This window comes from Teleopsis dalmanni, chromosome 2, assembly GCF_002237135.1.
Source record: "Teleopsis dalmanni isolate 2A chromosome 2, ASM223713v2, whole genome shotgun sequence".
NCBI classification, from domain to species: Eukaryota; Metazoa; Arthropoda; class Insecta; order Diptera; family Diopsidae; genus Teleopsis; species Teleopsis dalmanni.
Window position 1 is genome coordinate 69001723 of NC_051847.1, and position 25577 is coordinate 69027299.

Consider the following 25577-nt stretch of genomic DNA (forward strand, 5'->3'; position numbering starts at 1 on the left):
ATAAAATTCATATTAACTTTTGTGGATTTTTGCATTTTAACATAAATAATGTTATGTGTTAAGTTGTCAAGGAACCACATGTGGCCTTACATTCATTCCATAGTCGAAACCAATGCCAAAAATGATTGATTATGAGATATATTATATTTAATAATATATAATAAATCTATTAATACCTACGTGATATATTTTATGGTAGGAAATTTTTAAGGCATTTATAAGAGCATAAATTTTAAACAAAAGGTAATAATATTATTAACAAGTTTTTTGAAAAAATGAATATAACTTGTTTTTTGATTTATGGTACTTGGCCAACCAGTGCTTCTATAATCAACGAGCTCCTTTTCTAACTATTTTATTCAGGTCGACCACTACAACTTGAATTACCTCCGCTCATCTCGACTATGGGTAGCAATAACTGCCCTTGTTTTATAAATTGTTTGCGATACATTCTTTGTACCCATCTTAAAGCTAAGATGTAACCTATTTTATATCAGATTTAATAATACTCATTATGAGTTTTATAAGTTGATTTTGTTATTTAGATTATTAAACTGTAACTTTATTCTTATTAATGAATGAATATAGTCAAAACTTTGTTAAACAGACGACATCTCTACAACGTTCTTATACCACGTTTTCACTTGTCTCATTTAGGCCGATAATGAGGATAATTTATCATACAAAAAGCTTTTATATAAATTAATTTATTATAAATAAATCAAATGATTTAAGGCGAAAAATAGCTTAAAAATAAATTTCCCATAAGGGAAATTACCAAGCTTTGAAATATTTATTATGTGTTTTATATGTAAAATGTGATCAAACAAGCTATTTCATAAGATACATATTTCAGCTTGTATCAACCAAATTTTAATTTCATTAACATAAATAATTTTTTAAAAAGGTTTTTCGAACAGTAGTGAATTACAACAACAAAAATTCCTTTTATATTTTAATTAATTGAATTTTTGGCTGACCATATAGCTGTTTCGAGTATTACCAATTACCTATCATCAGTGGTCTTGGAAATAATTCTTGTATTTAATTATTCGTAAATAATTTTTTGAAACTACAACTACCAGGAATCGAACTCGGGTCCTCCCAAATTTGAAACTCAGCTATCAACGCACCTTAACCAGTAGCTACAGTTCGTTTAAAGAAAGCAATTCTCTTCACCGGACAGAATTGCGGGGCCCATCAGTGTCTGCTTATAACATATTCCATTAGAAAATCAATTTTAAAATATTTTCCAAAATTATTTGTTATCAATTCCGCAATAATTATGGAGGCAAGTAAAACAAATCAAGTAAGTTTTATTTTGATATAAATATATTTTTTATTGTTTTTTGAAATTTATTTGTATAAACACAAGAAGTAATTATAGATTCATAAAGTAAATAAATAAGAATATAATAAAAAAATATATATTTCGTTATAAAGACGCGTCACTCTCGGCAAGAAAAAATTAACATTAAAAAATATATATTATTTGTTACGTTCACTTACCATTTTGCAAGAGCAATATATGAGTTTGAGACTTTAGTATTTATAATTAAAAGAAAATAAAATAAAATGAAATAAAATATATAAACATTTCCCATATTTGATGAATACTAGTCAACTAAATTTGCTGTCTGATTCATACAGCAAAAGCTGCTGTTAGGAGCAGCACAACGTGTGTTCTGATGGATCTGCATGCATGGAACACTACAAAAGCGAGTGCTGCACACAGTACAGGTATAATTAGAATAGTAGCCACACACAGCACAATATTTACGAGGTGGAACCTTTGGAGCTGGTGCTGCAGCTTGCATGTAAATTAGAGCATACTCACTACAACAACGTTTTTCGCTATCTAGAAATTGTTGAAAGTTCATTCGAAGTTTTTGGTGTGCTCTCTTACGCTTTTTACTTTTCTTTTGTTTTCCATTATTATCTCGCAACTTAGAAGTTTTCTTCGACATAATGGAAACTGACTTGTGGTTCGATATATCTTCCTCTAAATCCTTTTGCTGTGCTGTTTTTGGTGTTGCATTGGATGTGGCTGCATATAGAGTACGTTGTTTTGCTGTTTCCGTAATGAGGTTAAATGACTTGTTGTTGGACATATCGAGTGACAAATTAATTACAAGTTATTATTAAATTTTGTTGTGGATATGGATATTGAAGGTATATGGAGTTAGGTGTTATGGAGTTTATTTTTTACTTATCATGCACTGATACATTAATGCGATCCATTAGGTCATCAATGCGTGCTTGCAGAGTTTCGACGATTTCAGTTGATATGAATAGGTGATTATCATCTAAGTCTTGGATTATGAATTTGCAGCCCAATGATAAAGTTTCATCTAAATGTAGCAGAAATTGTTTCATAGCCGGATCACTGGAAAAAATCAAATACATTAGACACATTTATAATAAATGCACATGCTTAATGATATTTTTCAATGCATAAAACAAATGTTAAACCTCTAAGATTTTGCTGTAGCAGAGAAGGACCTTAAAAAGAAATCGGTTCGAAGGTGATTCGTATATTTCCTAGACAAAAACATATCAAGGTGCAATGAGCTAAAACCACTATAAGATTTGGTGGGAAGACAAATGGTAAAACATTCATTGCTTACATGTCATCGGTAATTTTAATGTAAATACTTTATTCAAGCTTAAGTTAAGCAATCAGCGTAACGAAATACACAAAATATATGAAATTATTGTAACATTTATTTGTTACAGTTTACAATTCAAAACATAAACAAATATCAAGCATTTCTTACAAGTTACGCAGATTTAATAAAACTATGATATATTCACTCACCATTTAACTAACACTCCTTTCATAACATTTACCATCTTAAAATAAATATATAAAATAAAACTCCACAAAAAATAATATAAATTTTGTATATTTCTTAGCGTTTGTAGCCCTTAAACAAAATACAGCTGGTAGAATAACTTAAAAATCCGTCAAGAACAACCACTCATCGTATCTGTCAAATTTAATTATATTCACAATAGTAAATCAGTTTACCTTCCACAATGTGTTGCCGAACGGATTCTGTAAATATTATTTTGTAAATTTTTATCAATAAGTTTTTTGATTTTCACTGAGCTTAGGTCGTTTATTAAACTCATAAAAATTATTACACTTTTTTTTGTTATTTTTATGATTGTAATCACTTCTGCATCTGACTAATCTGCTGTCGGTTATATTATATGATGTGCTAGAATAAATATTTTTTTCCAGTTTCTTTCGATTATATTTTCCTTCACATTCCAACAAGATTAGAATTGACAGAACAGTTATTGTTCTATTATTGTTGTTATAATAGAAAAATAGGACAGTTAATAGAAAAGATATTGACACAAAAAACTCATGCAGTTGTTTATTATAATTTTAAATAAATATGAGTTGCTTAAACTTAGATAGTTTCGTGAATAGTATTATTTTATCAATATGTATATATATATATCAATATATATAGGTCGTGTGCGAGTTAGGCTAAGTTGCGTTCTAAATGAGGGAAATTCTAAGTTGTGCCGATAATGTAGTGATGTGTCGATACATGTTGATAAATGGGTAATGTGTGCAGTGCAAAAAATCCCAAAAAATGTCCCATTTGGTTTAGCATCAACTTAGCCTAACTCGCACACGCCCATAAATATCAATATAGTTGCCTACAAATAAACAGCAAAATTTCACTTTAAATTTTCCATATTTTTATTAAACTATGTTTAGATTATGTATTATGTTTGATTAGACCTACAATTGTTTTATTTAACTATTCGTTTAGTAATTAATCATTTTTCGCCTTCCAAAATATTACATTTTGGTTCAAATTGAAAAGAAAATAATTAATTTTAAATGAAAAGCGCATTAGTACCGTGCCAAATGTAAACAAATATGGCAAATGTCAAAAAGAAGTTTTGATAATATTAAGGTCTGTTTAATATTATTATTAAGTATGTTCGGTGCTTCATTCTAACAAAATACAAATAAAACTGCCTTTTATTGGCAATAAATCTAATATAATATAACATGATATTTATTGTGTATCATATTTAATGCCATGTATTGAAATATATTACAATTATTGCAATTAATGGTGTAGCTTGAACAGGCTAATAAATTTTTTTTATCATTTAATATATATACAATTAAATTGCAATGAAAATTTTTTTTCAATTCTTCTGTAAGAAATATTAAGTGTAATTCTGACCGAGCTCAACACCACATGTTTTTTTTTTAATAAACAGAATTTTCTGTACGAAACTGCGAATATTTACTTCTCATATATATCTCGAAATTATTCGTAAATGGTAGAGTATATGAAATAAATAATTATGATGATATAAAACAGAAATGAACTATTTTAGATAATTTTTTTTACAAAATTATAAAACTGACATTGAACAGCTGATGTATTTCAGGTTTAATAATACACAATAAATCCAAAAAATTTAGTCGAAACTAAAAATAAGTTTTTAGTTTATATTCTAATGTTTGAAGATATCTTTTACCTTCATCCAACATTTTTTTGGCACAGACCAAAAATCAAATTAACAAGCACATTGCCAAATCAGCTGTTTTAAATTAGAACAAATGAAAAACAACGAATGTAAACACTTTCAAATGACTGTGTAAATGCCATATAAGTTTTTTAAAAAAAAACCTATTAAAAAGTAAAACTATTTATAGCTCAGTGCCAAAACTTATTTCATTCACTTAATGTACCTTTATGCAAAGGTGAATCATTTAAAAAACTAAAATAGATGATGTCAACCATAATGGATGAAAATAGCATGTTGTCAATTTTGTGCACGACATTTTATTTAATTTTTAATTCAATATTAATATAATTTCATTTGAAAATTTTTATTAATGAAATTGTGTGATTTTAATGTTTTTTCAATCGAAAATACAAATTTTAGTTAAATAATGTTTCGGTTCAGTATTAACATACGCTTAAGAATAATTAATAAATAATAATAATATATATAAATAATAATATATATATAAAAAATAATATATATTGAATTATAAAAATGACTAAACAAATTATATTTAAAAACTTAATATATATTTATTTTGCGCTTTCGAAAACTATAAAAATATTAATAAACATATAAAATAAGCATTGATAATGAAATATTTGATTTAAATATGATTTTGTATTTATTTTAGCATATATAATATTGCCTTTATTACGATGAATATATGCATAACCACTATGATAATATATATTATAACCAATTTTATGCTCTCAACAAGACATTAAAACTAACATGCGGAAGAAAGTGAATGTTTCGTAGAAAATTTCGAGCGAATATTTTGTTGCGAATCACGAACGAATATTCGCTGCGAATTTCGAACGAATATTGTGCTGCGAATCACGAACGATTATTTCGCGTCAACGCTTTCGATGTATACTTCAAAACCATGCTTATAGCAACGTTGGCAACCCTAATTGTCAAATTGTTTGCGAGAGTCTTCATTTGACTTTTTGCGTTGAAGGTGTGAATAAGGAAAGGCGCGAAATGTGCAGATTAAAAGTATTTCTTTTATTGTTTTTGTTTAGTTTTATAACTATAAACAATGTTGAAAGCACAAAATTAAATTATCCGCGTGTTCTATTACCAATATTTGATAAAATATCCATAAATTTTACATTGGAAGTTATTGAAAAAGGCTGTTTCAAATGGTGAGAAATTGTTGTTGCTATTGCCGGCTGTTGGTGCTTAACTACATAACCTTAAAACCTTTTGAAAGCTTTAATTTTTGAATATTAAACAAATGTTACTATGTTATTAATTAAATAGGACTTCATCGAGGCAGGACTTGATACTGATAACACCACTTTATGACGATAGCGAGGAATGTTCTCATCGTGCAACTGTTACTGTGGTGTCACGGGAGCGTCGGCGAAATACAGCGATTGTTTTAGCCGAGTCATTGTCCACTGATGCCACATTGCGTTGTGATGTTATTATTGATGTTATTGATAAGCTTGGTGTACACACAACGACACGTCAATTATACTTGGAGGAGGCGCCAGAAACTTTTGAATTACGTGCCGAAGATTCTCAAGGCAATGCGTTCACAACTTTAGAGGGTGTAGAATTTAATTGGGAAATCTCTTCAATTACTAGCAAAAGTAAAGGTTGGCTGCCTGCGTTGCGTTTCTTATCGTTTAGCGAAAGTGAATATCATGAAGTGCCATCATCCTTAGAGAAGTTTGAAGTGCAGCGTATGAAAGGCTATATGGTATTACTGGAAGGAATAAATACTGGCACTGCTAAGGTAATTCAGTGATTTATTCCATTATAAAAATTGCTCATTTATTTATTTTAAATTTTAAGGTGACAGTTAGTCTACCGCATGAAGAATACCGTCATGTGAACAAAATTGAAGTGTTTATTAGTGTTTTGGCGAATATCATATTAGAACCATCTGAAGTTCATATGTTAACTGGCGATACAATTAACTTCCGTATTTTACAACTGAAAATGGGAAAATTACAAGAAATTTCTTTGAATAATCAGTATTATTTGGAAATTGACGATAATACGGTAGCTAGTATAGATGACGCCAAGGCAACGGGCCTTAAGCTCGGTCGTACCGTTGTAGTGTTACGTGATCGCAATGCTCCACTTGACAATAACTTCTCTGGTGATAACTCTATAACAAAATCATCTGCACCAAGTGCAAGACTTACTGTGGCAAGACCTTTTAGATTGGGTGTAACACTCTTACCTTTTAACAATTGGATAACCGTTGCAGGAGAAATGCACATAATTGCTTTTGATCTATACACGAGGTAAATTGTAATATATATATATATATATTGTATATGTTGTTGTGTAAAATTTTGTTTTACTTTATTGTAGTGATGATAAAAAGTTAACACTTGGTTCAAAGTATAGTGTGGTATCAGAGTTGAGCAGTCGAAATTTTGAAATTAAGCAAGAAAATACTAATGGTAGTCGTTTGTACGGTGAAGCATTGCATAAGGGCACTGTAACTGTTTCTGGACAATTTAAGCAGGTTAAACTAATTTCATTATTTAGTTTGTTAAGTATTATTAACTTTGATTTACTTTCAGTTAAGCGTTGTTGCTGAAATGCATATTTATGACAACTTAGTGCTGGTACCGAGCACTGTAATTTTACCATTCGATCCACAGGTCAATAAGATTCAACAAATTCAATTTGAGGCAAACGGTGGTGATGGCTTTTATATTTGGCAATCTCAAAACTCCCGTGATATACAAATTACACAGAATGGTTTGGCCACAACAATTATACGTGACACAGATAGAAAGCGACATTTAGATGCTTACTATGCAGGCACTGTATTACGAAGCCGCGGTAGCATAAAAGTTGCATTAACAAAGAATCCTAAAATAATACGACAAGCGGATATATTTTTCATGCCACCGGTCAAATTACAAATTGTTAAATATAATTTTGAAACTGCATTAGATGATTTCGTACGTATACATTTAGCTCTTCATACGTTCGTTAATGGCACTTATGTGCCCTTTACCACATGTGATATGATAGATTTTGATTTAGAGTTCAGTAATAAAATTTTCCAAGTAGAAGACGTTGATTGGAAAAAAGAACATATGACACTTGTTTGTCAAGTTATACATTTGCGGGCAACAGCAACAGGTTTAACGCATTTAAAGATCTCATATCAGTTTCAGGATAAATTATTGAAAGAAGAAGTTACGTTGAGTGTTTTCGACAAACTTGATATACTCAATCCTACATCAAATGAAATTGTCTTACCTATTGGTGCGTCGCGTAACATTATTTATATGAATGGTCAACAACGCATTTTTACATTAGAAGCTGAGTTAGTCAAGGAGACTGAATATGATCAGAGTGTGGCGAAAATCAATGAACTCGATGTTGAATCTTCAAATGCTATATATGCTTATAATATTTTATGTACTAAAATCGGTAGTACGACTCTTGATTTCAAGATTTTTAATAAATTAGTGCCAAAGAATTTCATACCTTACACATCCAAAATTTTGACTGAGATACATTGTGTTGCTCCACGTTTTCTTAATTTATATGCCACTGAGAAACTGCGTCCAACGTGTCCTATGCAAATGAAGCTTTCGCTTCTACATCTCAAAGATCGCGATGAAAAATTCGAAATAGAAATTGAAGTACAAGATGCGCAAAACCGTAGATTAATGAATATTTCATCGCTGCTTATTGATTGGAAGTTCGCTGTTGGTGATGAACGTTTCCACTCTGATTCAACATTGCATTATCGTCGAAATGCTGTAATAGAGTTTATTAAAGGTGTACCTATACCGAGTAAAGATTTATTTGTTACAACATTTCCGGAACCAGTGCCAAATTTCCGCATACGTGGTGATGTTACAAATTATATACCAGGCATACTGAATCACTTTAATATACGTGCCGAAACGCCGGTCTTTGCAGCCACAAATGTAAGCTAAAAAAATAAATATATATATATATATGTATAATTAATATATGTAGTTATAATTATGATTGGAAATGTGCTAAACATACAACTGAATATTCTGAGCGTAATATAACTTTTAAAAACAATATTATTTATATCTATATCTTCTATCTATACCTTATTTTTATTTTAATATTTATTTTATTTTGGTATTAATTGAATTTTTATTTATTTTAGCATAAAACTCAAAAACTTCATACGCCATCAATAACAAATGAAATAAGCTTTATGGCTGTGAATAGTACACTGTTTTTATCTGATCATGTTAGTATATTTATGGCTAAACAGCATCGTGAACATATACCAATTGCACAGGGTAGCGGTTATTACGATTTTACTCTGAGTGAAACTGGCATTGTAAATATTGAATTTCTCGCTAAAGAAAGAGAACTCATATTAACGCCTCTTCGTATGGGACATGTAAGTATTGCTGAAATTAAAATGAAATATATTTAATATTAAATTCTTCTAATTTATCTTAGACACGTCTTGAATTGCTTGATCGCTGCTTAATGACTGATCCAGCTCAGCTTTCGATTTCCGTGGTATCGATTGGTGCCATAGTTGTCGACGTACCAGATCGCGTTGAGCGTACTAAAACTGTTGAGGCTATAGTGCGTCTTTATGACTCAAATGATAATTTACTTACCATAGATTCTAATAATTTGGAAATTTATGACTTGCATGATGAAATTTTTAATTCCAATATATTGAGTATACAATTGGGTGATCAAAAGAATTTGGGTGTAGGAGAAATAAGGTAAGATCACAATAAATGGAATATAAATGAACATTGTTGTGTTAAAAAATTAAAATATTCAAAAAAATAAAATATTCATATAATATCTAGTCCTAGAAATAATGACATGTCAGCATAGGGATTAGGTTAGAAATTACCATTGTCAATAGGTGCTTATATGTACGTATATACATGTTTATATATGTACATATAAGCACATATTGGCAATGGTAATTTCTAATCTAATCCCTATGTTGACATCATATTATGTAAATTTAGATGTAAAAAATTATTTTAAATTATTATATATTATTATTAATGTATTATTATATATTATTATTAATGTATTATTATATATAATTATTAATGTATTATTATATATTATTATTAATGTATTATTATATATTATTATTAATGTATTATTAAATATTATTATTAATGTATTATTATATATTATTATTAATGTATTATTATATATTATTATTAATGTATTATTATATATTATTATTAATGTATTATACATGTATTATTATTAATGTATTATTATATATTATTATTAATGTATTATTATATATTATTATTAATGTATTATTATATATTATTATTAATGTATTATTATATATTATTATTAATGTATTATTATATATTATTATTAATGTATTATACATGTATTATTATTAATGTATTATTATATATTATTATTAATGTATTATACATATATTATTATTAATGCATTATTATGTATTATTAATGTATTATTATTAATGCATTATTATGTATTATTATGTATTATTAATGTATTATTATATATTATTATTAATGCATTATTATTTTGTATTATTATTATTTTATTATATATTATTATTTTTTATTTTTTTTTTAATTATTAATTAATAATTTGTATTTTATTGATTTTTAACGTCTGTTTTGACCAAAAAAAATAAATTTTAAATATAAACTGTTGTTTTCAATAGAGAGGTTTTTACGAAACAACCAGGTAAATTGCAACAATTTTTTTTATTATTTTTAACTAATTGAATTTTTGGTTGACCAAACCATACAGTTGTTCAGAGTATTGTCAAATACCCATCAACAGTTATCTTGGAATTATTCCTTATATTTAATTATTCGTAAATAATTTTTGGATACTGCAAGTACTGAAGGTTGAACTTGTAAATTGTGAAATTTGAAGCTCAATCTTTATTGATCCAAAGCTCTACTTGACTTGTATTTTCGAACTTGGAGTTTTGTTGATTTCATGTGAAAGTTAATTAACAAATTCGCTTGCTGTGTTATATTAGAACTTAATCACAAACGAGCTGTAGAATAATTGAATTAATTAATTATATTTTTTAATTTTTCAATTTTATTATATATTTAATTAATAAAATAATTATAATTATTTATTTATTTATTAATTTTTTTTTTATTTTTTTTAATTGTTAAATTTCAATACTTTGACTTTTAATGTCTTTTGTAAAGACATTATTTATTGCATGCTTTTATATTACACTTTCTTGTGCATAGAATCCAATCTAGTGACGTAATATAGAGAAATTCATGGGAATGTTACTCCACGATTCGCTCAGATGAAATTGAAAAGTTGAATGAATATTTCTCTTCTTATTTTATTCCATAATAGTTCTATTTTAAATTGATTTTAATATATTCTATTTTTTTTTTATTGAATCTTGTGTAAAACTCCACAAAATAGACGTTTCAATTAATAAATTTAAAAATTGTTTTAAACTCTTATCAATAATTCAAATTGTTCTGTACTATACTACCAAATTGTGAATATAATTAAATAAATTTTTTTTTATATTCTAGATACATTGTAACTGGAAATAGTTTGGGTGAAACTAAAATCGTCTTTAATAGCCATATAAATGAATACAATGTCTCTAGTGAACCAGCAACTATACAAGTGAGAATATTTTTTTTATATTTATTAAAATATTATATATAAAAATGTAATTAATTTAAATATTTTTTTAAGGTTTTTCCACCATTGCGTTTATATCCTCGTAATTCAACGCTTGTGGTTGGTTCCAGCGTACAAATATACTATCAAGGTGGCCCACAACCAGATGTTAATATTGTCTATTATGTTCACAATGAAAAACTTATAAGTAAGATAATTATATTTAATAATTTATTAGTTATTAACAAACATATTTTTCATTATAATCTAAGCAATGGAGTCTGCTTTGGTTACTGCGCATAAATTGGGTGCTACTCAAATTACTGGAAAATGCATTATGCCAAATACTGGTAGCGAAGAAATTGTGATTTCAGTCGATACAGTTGATGTAAGTGTTGTGCCACTGGAAAATGTGCAAATCAAAACGCCTTTAACACGTATACGTAGTGGCGCTGTTATGCCAGCGACTGTTTGGGGTAAGAAATATCGTATGTATTTGAAATTAATACTAATTTATTTGAATTTCTTCTAAGGCATGCCCGACTTATCACCAATGGTTTTGGGTACTTTGGAAAATATGCGTGTTACTTGGTCTACAAATCAGCCAGATGTTGTTGATATATATAGTATATTTACTGATGCTGGTAAGTTAACTATTAAACTTTTAAGTTGAATTTTAATATATATGAAAAAAAGTTTGAAAAAAAGTTAAAATTTATTTACGGACATTCCTGATACGGCAATGATGATAAATACACAAAACATTGCTCACAACATGTCCGCAGAGTATAAAGTTCTCTGATGAGCTTGTTTGTTAAAGCTTTAAATCAAGTACAGATACGGAACTAACATAATTTATCATATCCAGAAGCAAATTATGATTTTAGCAAATTTAAACAATTTTGCTCTCATTTTTTTAATTGCACAGCACACATAAATTATTTACACTTGTCAATAATTTGCTATGATAATTATCACTTAATTTTGTTTAGTAACTTTTTGACAACTTCGAACAATTCGTATGTGTCAGAAAAGCAGTATGAGCAAATTGTTTGGAAGTTGCCAAAATCTTATAATCTATGTATTATAAATTTTTAAATAATTTTTTTCATTACAGGAATTGAATATGACCACAGAAATCTGATTTCTGTTCGTATAAAAGCTTTAAATCCTGGAAAAACTAGAATCAATGTAAAAGTTGATTTACCAAATGGACAGATATTTAAACATGATATTGAAGTTGTTGGTATGTCTTTCTGGGCATATTATTTATTAATTTACTTCACTATATATTTATGATACTCATATATTTATAAAATATTAATATTAATTTATATATGTCTTTATTTTATTAAATTACATGTTTAAGACAAATTTTTTATAATATATATTTCAGTCCAAAATTAAGCTTTGAAGTATTTTTATTTAATTTTCTTCTTATTTATGTCATATTCTTATATATGTTTTTTTATTACTTATGTCTTTTATTATTGATGTTTTTTATTATTTATTTTAATTAATTTTTTTTATTTTATTTTAGTTCATTATTTTCTGACCTTTTATAAAAATTATATTTTATATTATTGATTATAGATTAATTTATAAATTATATACGGCGAAAAACCTAACAGTTCAGTTTCCTATTCTTAGTTAATTTTAAAATTAATTAAAATAAATACATAAACTATATAACTTTATATAGTTATAAATATATATAACTTTATAATTATTAATCGTTATATAAGAATATTCTAAGTTTTTATTTCAGTTTAATTTTATGTAGTAACATGTTTTTATATTATATATTTATATTATATATTTATATTATATATTTGTATTATATATTTATATTATATATTTATATTATATATTTATATTATATATTTATATTATATATTTATATTATATATTTGTATTATATATTTATATTATATATTTATTATTAAATATTTATATTAATATTTCAATTATATATTTATAAAAAAAGTTACACACAAATAAAATAAAATAAAATTAAAATAAATTAAATTAAAACTAAAATTAAAAATTAAAAATAAATATAGAATAAAAATGAAAACAAAAAATTTAAATAAAGTAAAATAAAACTTAAATAAAATAAATAAATATATAACATATATAAATATATATAATATTTTAATATATTTATATATAAATGTATTAAAGTTTTTAATTTTATTTCTCTATAAATATAATAATTTTATTTGTTCTATACAGTTTTCAAGAACTTGGAGCTAGAACTGCCGAAACGTATAACAATGGATTGGATATTAGTGGCACCTCGAAGTACCATACAACTTAAATCGAATTTGGATAATGTTGTTTATAAACCGGACAGTGCTAGTAATGGCATTGTTAAAGTAACAAAGGATGGCATTGTCAATTCACAGGATGTATTAGGACGAGATTTAATAATTGTAATATTATTATAATATATTTTAAAATTTTCTTCTATTAATCTTAATTTAATTATTTATAGGCAAAAACATTTGAACAAAGCTTACCAATTGGCATTGAAGTGAAAAATGTACAATATATTTTGGCTTCTCTTACATATCCAACAATAAAACTGAAACATATCGAAAATACAATTCCACGTGGCATGAATTTTGTCCTGAAAATATCCTTGCATGATAATTTGGGAAATGAGTTCTCGCATAATATTGAGGAAATAAATGATATTAAATACGATTTATCGCACAAGGATATTGTAGACGTACAAATTGGCAATAATATGACTGTAGCGGTAAGTAAATAAAATATTTACTGCTGTGTAATATATTCAACCATAATACTTTGTAATGGAAACTTATTGATATTATAATTCTTATTAAAATTTGTAAAAGGAATTATAAAGTATAATCGTTAATTGTAAAAGTCTATAATAGCTTTATGGTAAATTTTTAATTTTATCTTTTATGTTAAATAGTTTTACTTTTGTCAATCTGTTTGAAAATCGTTTAAATCTTTATAAATAGCAATTTATAAATAATTTAGTACATCTCATAGAGTTATGTTGAGGGTTGTGTAGCATTATTATTTTTTTTTATTAACGAGTTTAACAGCGATTCCTACGCTTTTAAAATGTTACTTAATTTTGTTGTACTCAAGTATTTGAATTATTAAAACATTCTATTTGTCTCAAAAGTAACGTCTCAAAAGCGTTTCCAAATGATAGTCGTGAATATTGCAAAATGCTTACTTAATACAATATTTATAAAACATTTTGTTTGAATTATTACAATATGTTTACTATATTAAGAATAAGAGAAGATAAGATTGTAGCAACTGGCGAGAAATTTGAACACCCGGATTTTTATAGAAGTTTGGACAATATTAATAATAATAATAATCTACTAATAATAATCTACTATTGAATAATCTACTATTATTCAAAACACTTAATTTTCACCAATTTTGACTTTTTACTCTTCACATTATTTTTTGTTTCGGAGTTTTTATATTTTATCACCTTTATGCATTTTCTGCTTGTCAGAAATCCCTAAAGATTGAATAGGTGAACTTCGGTTTAAAATGAGTCACTCAGAGAAACACTACTATTTAATGTATGTAGTGAATATATCGAAAATATCTACAACAGAGTCAATATTAGTTAAATTGAGAATCGTTAAGTTATAAGTGCTCCTTACACCTTCGGACAGTGTTGATTATGTTTGTTCCGCAACGAGACTCTTAAAGATGATTAAAGGATATAGACACGTATATACACGTACACGTATATTTCCAATGTGGGTCACTAATGCTTTAGAAAAATTCCGACATCCTTTTTTTTTGTTTCTGTCAGCTTCTACAAATGTCTCTACCGTAGACATAGTCTGTCTTACTGTCTACGTACCGTATAATTTGCCACAAAAGATATTTGCCACAAAAGATATTTGCCACAAAAGATATTTGCCACAAAAGATATTTGCCACAAAAGATATTTGCCACAAAAGATATTTAATTCATTTTTACTCATATGAACTACATTATTCGCTTACCGGAAAATATGGAACTTTATTTTTGTTTCAACTATATGAACGAACTATATATATTATAACAAGGTAGTTTGTGTACAGTGTGTGGTTGTAATTTCTGCGGAATCGCTCTTTTTTACATATAATCTCAATAGTTCTCTATGGAATTTTTCGCTTAAATTCGGCTAAGCGGTCAGATAATTTTTTACTAAAGTACCTAATTGTTGGATTAATTTGACTATAATATGGAATAACAGATTAATATGGATTCATATATGTGACTATAAGTGATACTATTGCCTCACACAGCAGTAGTCTGAGTGTTATAAGATTTCTGGATTTAAAGAGATTTGACAGATTATAATACGCTTTAAAGGATCAGTCACCAGCTTGTTTCTTCATCTGCGTTAAAAATCTCCTAACTTATGTTAGTAAATCGTTTCATATTATCTGCTTTCCAGTTCCCAGTGTGTTACATTAACAATAACATCCAATATACCTAGTTAAAAACTTGTGCACCACCTTAACATCACGCCTCCAGCTTTTCAGTTCTAATTTTTTGAAATGCCTTAGATATTCTTATTATATGCAATGTGCTTTTTTTTGTGGTTTGCAGAGATCTGCTTGTGGTAGTGAATGTTACTTGGTCGTTAAAATTGACCAGTGGCTCCGGCCGTACTTGTAGCGTACAATGTACTTGTTGTTATTGTTGTAGCCCGTGGGGATCTGAAAGAATACAATATGAAGGAATTACATGACGAATACATGGGTTAGGGTGTGGATGGGTAATATTTGATTGAGGATGGTTGGCTTAGGGAATGGAGGTGGATTCGGGATGGTTGAATAATAATGTTCTTCGCCATTCCTTTGTTAATTCACTTTCACTATTTGCATTGACTGCTCTACCATGTGTAGGATTCATGTACAATTAATACGGATCTTCTGATGATGTCAATTATGTGTGCGTATGCTACATATATCTCATATTCCCTAATTCGCAATCACGTATTTTTGTTGCATTAAAAGTGCTTTGTATTTTGTTGTTTTGCATTAAAGTATAACGCTTTTATATGGCAGTATTGTTTTGGTTTTGGATGTGCTTAAATTCTTGTGTGGCATTGCAAGCTGAATCATAAAAATGCGATTCACATTGTTATGTGTCGCTACAGCGAATAGATGTACATTTTTTTTTGCTTATTATAAGCTGCCTGTCCTACCTATAACGAATGGTGAATACAAAAATATCACCGTACCGTATCACCGTCTCTGACACTGCAAGTGAAGGCAAAAGGATACACTAAGGACTTTTACTGTGACAACGAAAGTAGCGTCAAACTGAAGTTGTATTTTTAACTTTTACGTCTTCTATTTCGCAATTTTAATTTATTTTTTTTCAGCTTATTTCTTGTTCTTTTTTTTTTTTATATAAATATTTTTCTTTATTTTGCAATAGATAAATCTGCCACGTGAAACAAACAACATGATCGCCATAAGTTTAAAGGACACAACCGGAGTTAAATATGCTGAGGATTACATCAAGCTGTCAGTAGCAGAATCGAAACATATTTACCCAACAAAGGTAAGCACAGCAGGATTTTTCTATTTTTTTTTGCATCATTCCATTTTATTTCAGATATATAGCATTACGGCGGGCGGGTATTTGTAGATATGTTTGTATGTTTGTAGGTTGGACGGTTGTTTCGTGTTGTAGTCTGTTGGTGTTGCATGTCGACTGCACTCACTAAACATGTTGCCAAAGGTTTTAAAAAAATATGTCATGTCCCTTGTGGATTATTATTGTTATTATTCTTATTTTAAATTGCTTTACGTAAATATGCTTTGTTGCAACAACGGTTGTTGTGGATTGTGCAAAAAGTGTAGTAATTGCAAAAAGAACTGAAATAAATTCCTTTCGTTGGGTAACATTAGAAATGCAATAGATGAAGAATATGAAAAGTATTTGAGCGAAATAGCGTATAGTTTCTACTGCAACTACTTGATATTTAATATTTAAGTAAGAATAAATATATGCATTTACTTTATGTGGTTAATACCCCCAACTGCCAATGAACTGGTTAAATATGGTATAATGTTCTGCTGTAGATTAGAAAGCACAAAATAACACTATAAAGTGCGTACAAAAGTATATGGAATTTTTTACAAAAAAAAAATTGGTTTGCGAGGCCATCTGGTGGTAATTATATGCGTCAATAAAGTTCATTCACTCTCCATGTTTACCTGTATTGGGACTTGCAACTTCCAATTTTTTGAAAAGTGAAAAATATGCATTTTGGGCCTCTAGCTTCCACCCGTCGATATTTTGAGTAAAGTGCAATATTCTCAAAAGGGAACTATTAATGTTCCTGTCCTACAATACACACAAACGTCCCTTTAATTAACCTTTGGATGCCGATCCAATTGAAGTGGCCAGGTTTCTTTGATTGAATCCGGTTTAATGTTCAGTTAAATCACACCCATGGAATGAGGAAACCCCTTATCCTCATTCCTCCTCTATCATTCCTCAACCACTACCCATCCTATTTCATGTTATCTGCTTACAGATACCAGCGGATTACAACAACAACAACATTAAGGTTCCAAGAACGGTCGGGTTAACATTCCAGTGCACTCGTCGAGTTCGACGAACAACTGCTATTTAGCACTCCTAAAAGAGACTACAGGCACATGCTTGTGGAGTGCAGCGACAACAACAACATGAGTTAGTTGGTCGGTTAATAGATTTGTCTATTACATTAATAAGTCAGGTGTTGCGTTGGGTACCTGGCTTTTTTCTAAGATCTTTGACAGACTTTAGTTACTTTTGTTGGATTTCTTCAGCCACTCGCTTTTCATCGATGTTCTTATAAGCAGTTACAATTGATTTAAGAATGTTGATGAATACTAAAAATTCAAACTTAATACCCATTATTCTAATACTTTGAATAGTTTTAGATTTTATTGTAGATGATATCCAATCTAAACAATAGTACTTAGTCAATTTTTCGTTAACATACAACTATAATTTTTGTTCCGCATATGCTATTTTGGTGAAAAATTCTTGTATAATGCATACGGATCTCTCGATGGTGTCGAATTTTCCCAGATGATGTTGAGTTGAATTTGGGGATCTAATCTATGTAATCTAATCTGAATTTGGGGACCTTGATAAATAATGGCGCATATGATAATGTTATCTTGTATAGAAAGGATATCGGTTGGCGATAGTTTCATGAATTTTTGCTTATGCTGGTTTATATCTAGCGTCGAAGGAGCTAAGATTTCTATTAGGCCTATCAATTATAGTAAGTGATGAATGAGATTTCTATTGGCAGGGTCACCTAAAATGGTTAATCTTTTATTTACACGAGAAAATGAAACGCTAGACTATTTAAAATTAATCTATTTATTTTTTATGGCGGTATATTTTATAACTAAATTAAGTAATTTCGAACTTTAGTACCGGACAACAAATATCTTTTGCTTGCTTTATCATGGATTGTGAAGGTTGCCACGTGTTCATATATAAATTCTGTAATTCTTTTATTATGTGTGAAAATTTTGTTTAATATGTGTACACATATATTCGTCTAAGTTATTGCCTCCACCAGAGTTTATGATATCTTACGATGATTTTAATTGAATATAAAGATCACAATTCTAATATTAAAAAGTATATTTTGTTTGATTTCCCAATATAATTTTATTTCATTTTACCTATCTGAAGTATAAGTTTTTTGTATTAAATTGCATTACACGTACAAGTATTTCAATTTAATGGTTCTAAATTAAAATTTAAGTTGCATATAAAAACGTTGCAAATACTTTGAATCGCTATGAGAACGAACGTACGTACGTACATTTGCGTGAATTGATGACCTATATAATCATTACGTTTTTATCGATTGCAACAAAAGATTCCAAAATATCTAACACCAGTAAAAAGTATTATAAATTTTTATTGAAATGACATTGCATGGAACTAGAGATAATGTCAATTTTACGCCATCATTTCGCTCTACTCTGCTTTATACTATTTTGTCAAAGACTAAAAAATATTCGGTGTACGAAAACGAAAGAAGCACACAAAAATCACTAAATTTCATACTTTTTATATGTATTTTATTTTAAAATAATTTTTTATACTCAATTTTTTATACTCAATTTTTTATCTCTAATTTTTTTTCCATACAAAAAAAAAAATCTACTGAAAATGCTGTTGTCTTCAATGCTTGCGCTATTATCATCATCGTCATCATCAACGCTATTACCAACATTGATGGAACGTTATATTTACTATGATTTTTATGCTGCATGCATGCTGCTGGAAACATTATCGATATATACAAATGCAATTTCATTGCAACGATTCCGGGAACGCCTCCATCTCCGCCTTCGCCTTCGCCTCCTGTTATTGTTACTGATATCAATGTTGCTTTTGACGCTGATGCTCTGATTTGTCGTGGTTGATAATGCCTTCTGCCGTTTTTTTATTACCATTGTTGTTGATGACTCTGTTGCTGCTGATGTTTCTGATGTTTTCTGTATGTCTATTTTATTAACCTCAGACGATATTTTCTGTCGGCGACATTATCTGCTTCGATTCACCATTGGCATTGTCATCCATTTGGACCAGTTCCGATGAACAAACTGTTTCGATTGACAGATTTACAGGTAAGAATGCTTTTATTTCTTGCGTGATTATAATTTACAATTTTTATTTATGAATTTTTTATTTGTTAATATTTTTAATTTGCATTTTATCATATTTATGTCTGAACCAGTTTGTTCCAGATAATTCAAATGATTTTAGTATTTTAAATATACATTTGAGTAATATGGAACCAGTGATAATTCCAAACTATAATCAAAGAATTTTAAAATGTTTAAAAAAAAAAAATCAAGTATATGTGAATTTATGTAATGGTCTAATCTATAACGATGATTCATCGGCTGTGGTATATTTTCTAAAAAACTGAGTGTTAGCATTTCGGTTCGACTACTAAATAAGTGCAGTCTCTTTCAGGCAGCAATTCAATATGCTGTTATATGGGCCCAAGATAACCAAATTCCAAATGCTAATATGGCAATCTTCGGATTTGGCTGCCATTAAATATTTGGTAGATACTACTGCTACATCTCCAACAACTTGAGAATGCCGGGCATCCCTTAATGAGCTAGCTGGGCATATCAGAGTCCAACTCAAAAGGGATCCTGAACACAGGGACATCTTAGGCAATTGTAAAGTGGAGGAGCTGGCACTCTGTTTCTTGACATATACTTTTCAGACATTGAGATTCCACTTGCAACAGCAAAGCTGGCAATCAAACCATAATATCTTGGCTTTGCCAAGAGGGTAGAGATCTGCCCTTTTGTCAGATCTCTAGATTAACCTGTCTCTATGTTATCTTATAATAACTTTTTTCGAGGTTATGGCTCTGAAAATGAGGAGAAAATTGTGCTCTACCTCATGTGTCAGTGTCTATTCAAAGAAGAGCGTTTCGAAGTGTCAGGTAACCGAAGTGTCAGGTTGGTTCACCTTTACCAAATGGGGGAGTCGTGTTTTTCGGCGTTGCTTGTGAATTGATTTTTAGTCGGCGCACGTACAAATGCTTATCCAGTGATACCACAACGGGCCACTATTTGAACCTATGTAAGGTTTAGACACAAGGCTACCACTTCAACCTAACCTAACTTATATTAAAGTTTTAACTGTCAACTGCTTTAAATAAGATGACTACTATGTACTGAATGCAATGCGTTGCAGTACAATTGAATATCGTAAACTACTGCAGTACCGTATTGAATATGATTCTGGTATCTCATATACCGCAACAGTTATATGTACTGCATTTGGTAATATATCGAATCCTATCATATGGTTTATAAAGACCATATGGCTTTATAAAGATTTAATCAAAACAAGTTACCAACTTTTTTTTACTTTGTATTTGTAAATAAAACATATTCTTGCTTGGCATGTCTTAGTTGAAGGTAAAGATAATGATTTAAATTTAAAAAATCAGAAATTAATAGTCATATATGATAAGACTCTTTCGACGATTTTTACAAAAATCTTAAATTGGTGCAATTTCGATTTTCTACTAAAATCCGTTGTAAAACAAGGATGATCCAGGAAATTTAATCCTGTCGTCTAAATTTAATGGACTAAAGTATACTTTGCAAAATCACCTATTGAAGTTTTAATGATCGCTAAGAAGACGAAACAAGCACAAATATTTTTCCTTATTTATTCCCTTGAACTACCGGAAAACTGGATTATAGGATCGCATGCATCTAAGACTTGGTTTATTACTCTATTCCGGCTTTATACATCCTGTTCGGTGGTGTCTAAAATAGATACATTTAAACTATTTTCTGATATTGCACCAAAAAAAAATCTAGTATCCATAAAAGACAAACACGCTTTCAATTATTTAAACCTCTAACCTTTGAATCATAGAAATAGTGTTGGATTGATTTTGAGATGAGATGAAATTTTATAATTTTTCTTAGAATTCACAAAATATTTCAGCTAAATTATCTAAGTTACTGTCTTTTAGCTCACAATTTCAGTGATTAGGATATAGCATATACCAGGACTTTTTCCCTAGACTTGGTCTTAAATTATTTTAACTGTAGATTTTCTTTACTTTAAACATTAAAAATTTAGAAGAATTATATTAAAAATTCTTTATTTTAAAATTAATTATATTTATTTCTTGGTAATTTACTTATAATCAAAACATTTAAACATGGACATAGCCTAGGACACTATAGGTGGTAGTCCTTTAAAAATGTGCTTGATGTCATATTTCATAATGAAGAGGGCGCGCATGCGTTTATGGCCTCTGCTTCCTATCTATACCCATGAATATAAAATTATATATGCATTAAACTTTATTTAAATGTATTAGACCCTAAATTGCCCCCTAAGTTCATTTGTTTATATTTGATTATATATTATTGTTTAAAAAGTCTGTAAACTGTGTTTTTAATTTATTTAATATCAAAAATCAATTAAAACATAGTTGCAAATTATTTATATCCTTTTCTTTTGTTTATCGGTATGATTTCTGTCTGTCCTGCTCTGCCCACATAGGTCCATCCACAATTTGGCTTATTCCATATGCAAATATGTTGTTGTAATCTGATTACAGGGTTTTGTTTTTTTTTTTTTTGTATATATTTTTCAAATCATTAATTGAAATGCAACAAATAAACATTTATTTTCCGAACGATTAAGCGGTAATTTAATAAGGACCTCGAACCTATTGTGATGTACCGTCGCAATTTATTCAAATTCCAATAGATTTTTTTATTTAATTATAAATAAATTTTTGCAATTTTATTTTGCACTGCAATTTTTATTTTATTTCTTTTATATCTATCCATTACTAAAGTCCTTTTTTATCCATCCTATATTTATGTATGTTTTTGGACAGAGGCAATTACATGGCATTTTTTTAATTGTTTCAATTAAATATATTTGAAAATTACGCGATAATGACTTTGATACGTAATAAATGTTAATGAAATTGTATTAAAAATTTATATAATGATATTGTATGATATTAACAAAAATCGATTTGTATACCTTAAATACAGAGTATTTAATACAGAATATTTAACGTATACAGAGTATAAAATGAGGTGATTGAAAGTTACTGAAAGCCAGCATAATTTCGGTTTTTTTTTTTTTGGGTTAATACTACAGCTAGTGGCTCGAGTACTTATCTTAACTAAGTCCCTTTGCATAATATCGCTTATTATATTAGGGACAATATTTCATCTCTGATACTTACCTTACAGTAGGTAGTAGAACCAATTTTGAGATGATATTTCTTTTTTTTTTAATGTTTATTTTTTAAATTGTTTTTACAAATACATTATATTTTTATGTCGCATTCAATAGGTTATTGTTTAATGGATTAGTAATCACATTATCAATATTTCTATGTATCAAAATGGTGAAAACTACTATAGTGTGATAGTGTGATTGATTTAATTGTTTAACCGCAGAGCAATTGTAATTGCAGAACAAACGAGCTAGCCAGAAAGGGTGCTTCAGGATCTCACTCGAAACACCTAAGTAATCTGTTCATATCGTTGACATCATGGAAATTGTTATTGAGTTCTTTCTGTGTTGAAATTTTTAATAAAAGATTTGAAGACTTTACGATATGCAGGTATCTGTGTGCAATCTGGCCACTTACCACTAAAAGGAAATTCAATATTTTCATTGAGATGTCTCGTAGAGATATCAGTCTTATGGTAAGTTTACTTATAGCTCACTGAAAACTAAGGAACCATGCCAGGAGTTTGAATCTCCCATTCAATCATACCTGTCGCAGCTGTGGGGAAGCCGATGAGTGTGCCTCTCATCTACTCTGTCGTTGCTCATCTCATGTACGTCGACGACTCAACAGTTTATGAGCCCCTTTCTTGAGGATCTAACTAACTAACTAAGACTTGACACTAAACGGTATTTTGAGCTTCGCCAGAGGTTCTAGGTGGTGTTAAACCCTGAGCTTTTTCTCTATATACCGTAACATTGGCCCTATCAATAGGCCTAAGTGGTTCCTGTAGGAATTGCTAGTGTCACTCTTTTGTTATTTTTACTTTTATTTATTGCTTTATTGTTACTTCTTGTATCATTGCTCTTATGTATCTTTTCATACTCTCGTGAGTGTTACGCTCTCGGAATGCATTAATGTAAGAAATATAATAAAGAAATTAAAATCAGTTTTGACTGGATACTCTTCACTAAACAGACGTGTTTTATTTAAACTCGGAGTCTGACACTAGTATAACCTAACATAACCACATAGCTTATTTTTCATACTGTTTTTAAAAGGGTAGTCTATTTACTTAATGTGACAACTGTTGATCGATTGCTTATGGGAGTTTGATGTTGTGTTAATACTAGGTAGTTCCTGTCAATTTCCTGTTTTTCAAATCGTTGTGTTTCTATAAAAACACTTTATTTCAATATCACTTTTAATAGGTTATTATTTAATTTTAATAATGAAATTAAATGACACTATCAATATTTCTATAAATGTTTTATAAATATTTTATTTGTAAAAAAATACTCAAAAATTTTAATGGGTGTTAAGTGCTCTATATGCGTTATTTAAAAAAAACGTTTAATGGTTCCTTTTACCATTTTAACACTCTTTTTCTTAGTTTAGTTTTAAATTGGGACTAAAGTTTTTATGATAAATAAAACATATTTTCGATAATGTATTTATGCAGCTTTTTTGAACTGTTTTCCAATGTGCCAAAACCATTAGCAGGAATTTTAACAATTCAAATTTCAATTTAATATCCTTTTTCAAAGAATTTTAAATATTAAAAACATTTGAGCATTATAAAATACACATAATTTTGTATATTGTGACCCATTGCGCTTGCTAAGCAAGCTCGACGGAGTAAATCCCCCTGTGGATACCCCGATAAAAGTACATACTACAAAATAATAACTGCGAAACAAAAATGACAAAACAAGCAGAACAAATAACAAATAACAAATGACTTTAATGCATTATTCATAAACTTACAAAATATTGTATATAAAATAAAAGCATACATAAATACGCAAAATAATTTTCACACTCACTTATGCACTAACACACAATCGCACGCACGCATACATAGATATGCACAGACATAGATACATTTTAAATGAAGTTCCTTTTTAATATGTTAAAACGAAAAAAGATAAAGTATCTGTATCGATGTGTTCATTTTTTCACATTAAATCGAACGAAGGAGAAAAAATTAAATGGCAAATACAAGCTGAAAATATTATGAAGCGCAAGTAAAGCATATTGACAAGGCTCATCCGATCCCACCGTGCTGTGAGCTTAAGATACAAGCAGCAAGCGATACAAAATGTCGTACCAAGTGTCAAGATGTCGCAGCAGCTTGTCGTCGCTGTCTGTAAAGTTTTTTTTTTTTTTTTTCTGTTTAGATATTTTTTGTTGCTTTTTATCGTTAAGAAAATATATGAGTTCTTTGTGGCATATACGCGTATGATTTGTTTTGATATTTGTTATGCTTAAGCGTACGTAAACGTGTGTTGTCTGACTCCTAAAAGAAATCCTTAAGCTATAATGCTAACGTATGGAGACGATACTGCTTGAAGGTGCAGGATTACTTATAACGGGTTATGCATCTTAAGCGAAAGTAGAGCTACCTTATTGAACTCTATATTTATATTCATGTACAGCATGCATCGAATGCATATAAATTATACTTTGAATAAACATTATAAATATATTACTTGCATGCTTAACGTACTGCATCGTAGGCACAAGACAAATGCGATATCAGTTAAGTGCGATATATACAATTTTTTCTAAGTGAATAATAACAATATAGTTAGATTTTTCAAATTTTATTTTA

General features: G+C 28.7%; 4 protein-coding genes across 5 annotated transcripts in view; 2 read left to right on the forward strand and 2 right to left on the reverse strand.

The window, feature by feature from the left end:
- Positions 1-25577, forward strand: part of LOC119677818 (angiogenic factor with G patch and FHA domains 1-like) — a 163557-nt gene that overhangs the window by 31637 nt on the left and 106343 nt on the right. The window lies entirely within an intron of this gene.
- On the reverse strand, positions 1332-2123 carry LOC119677822 (zinc finger HIT domain-containing protein 1-like). Its single transcript, XM_038089357.1, has one exon. It carries the CDS (start codon positions 2109-2111, stop codon positions 1617-1619), a length of 495 nt encoding a protein of 164 aa, XP_037945285.1. The 5' UTR covers positions 2112-2123; the 3' UTR covers positions 1332-1616.
- LOC119677825 (general transcription factor IIH subunit 5-like) lies at positions 2194-2929 on the reverse strand. Its single transcript, XM_038089359.1, has 2 exons — positions 2819-2929; positions 2194-2386 (listed from the first exon to the last, which is right to left on the reverse strand). Exons 1-2 carry the CDS (start codon positions 2851-2853, stop codon positions 2206-2208), a joined length of 216 nt encoding a protein of 71 aa, XP_037945287.1. The 5' UTR covers positions 2854-2929; the 3' UTR covers positions 2194-2205.
- LOC119677815 (nuclear pore membrane glycoprotein 210-like) lies at positions 5478-19841 on the forward strand (the record flags this gene model as incomplete). The annotated part of the gene is given in 16 exon segments (XM_038089346.1): positions 5478-5702; positions 5821-6301; positions 6361-6818; positions 6889-7045; positions 7104-8474; positions 8690-8932; positions 8995-9272; positions 11082-11178; positions 11251-11383; positions 11448-11651; positions 11709-11819; positions 12293-12421; positions 13411-13610; positions 13673-13939; positions 16624-16749; positions 19736-19841. Coding segments are annotated over 16 exon segments (4525 nt in total), but the record flags the coding sequence as incomplete, so codon positions are not given.

Coding starts and splice junctions, on each gene's coding strand:
- LOC119677825 (XM_038089359.1), bottom strand. CDS start 2,853: ATGGTAAATGTTATGAAAGGAGTGTTAGTTAAATG. Junction 2,387..2,818: donor AAAGGAGTGTTAGTTAAATG/GTGAGTGAATAT, acceptor GATTTTTTCCAG/TGATCCGGCTATGAAACAAT.
- LOC119677822 (XM_038089357.1), bottom strand. CDS start 2,111: ATGTCCAACAACAAGTCATTTAACCTCATTACGGAAACAGCAAAACAA.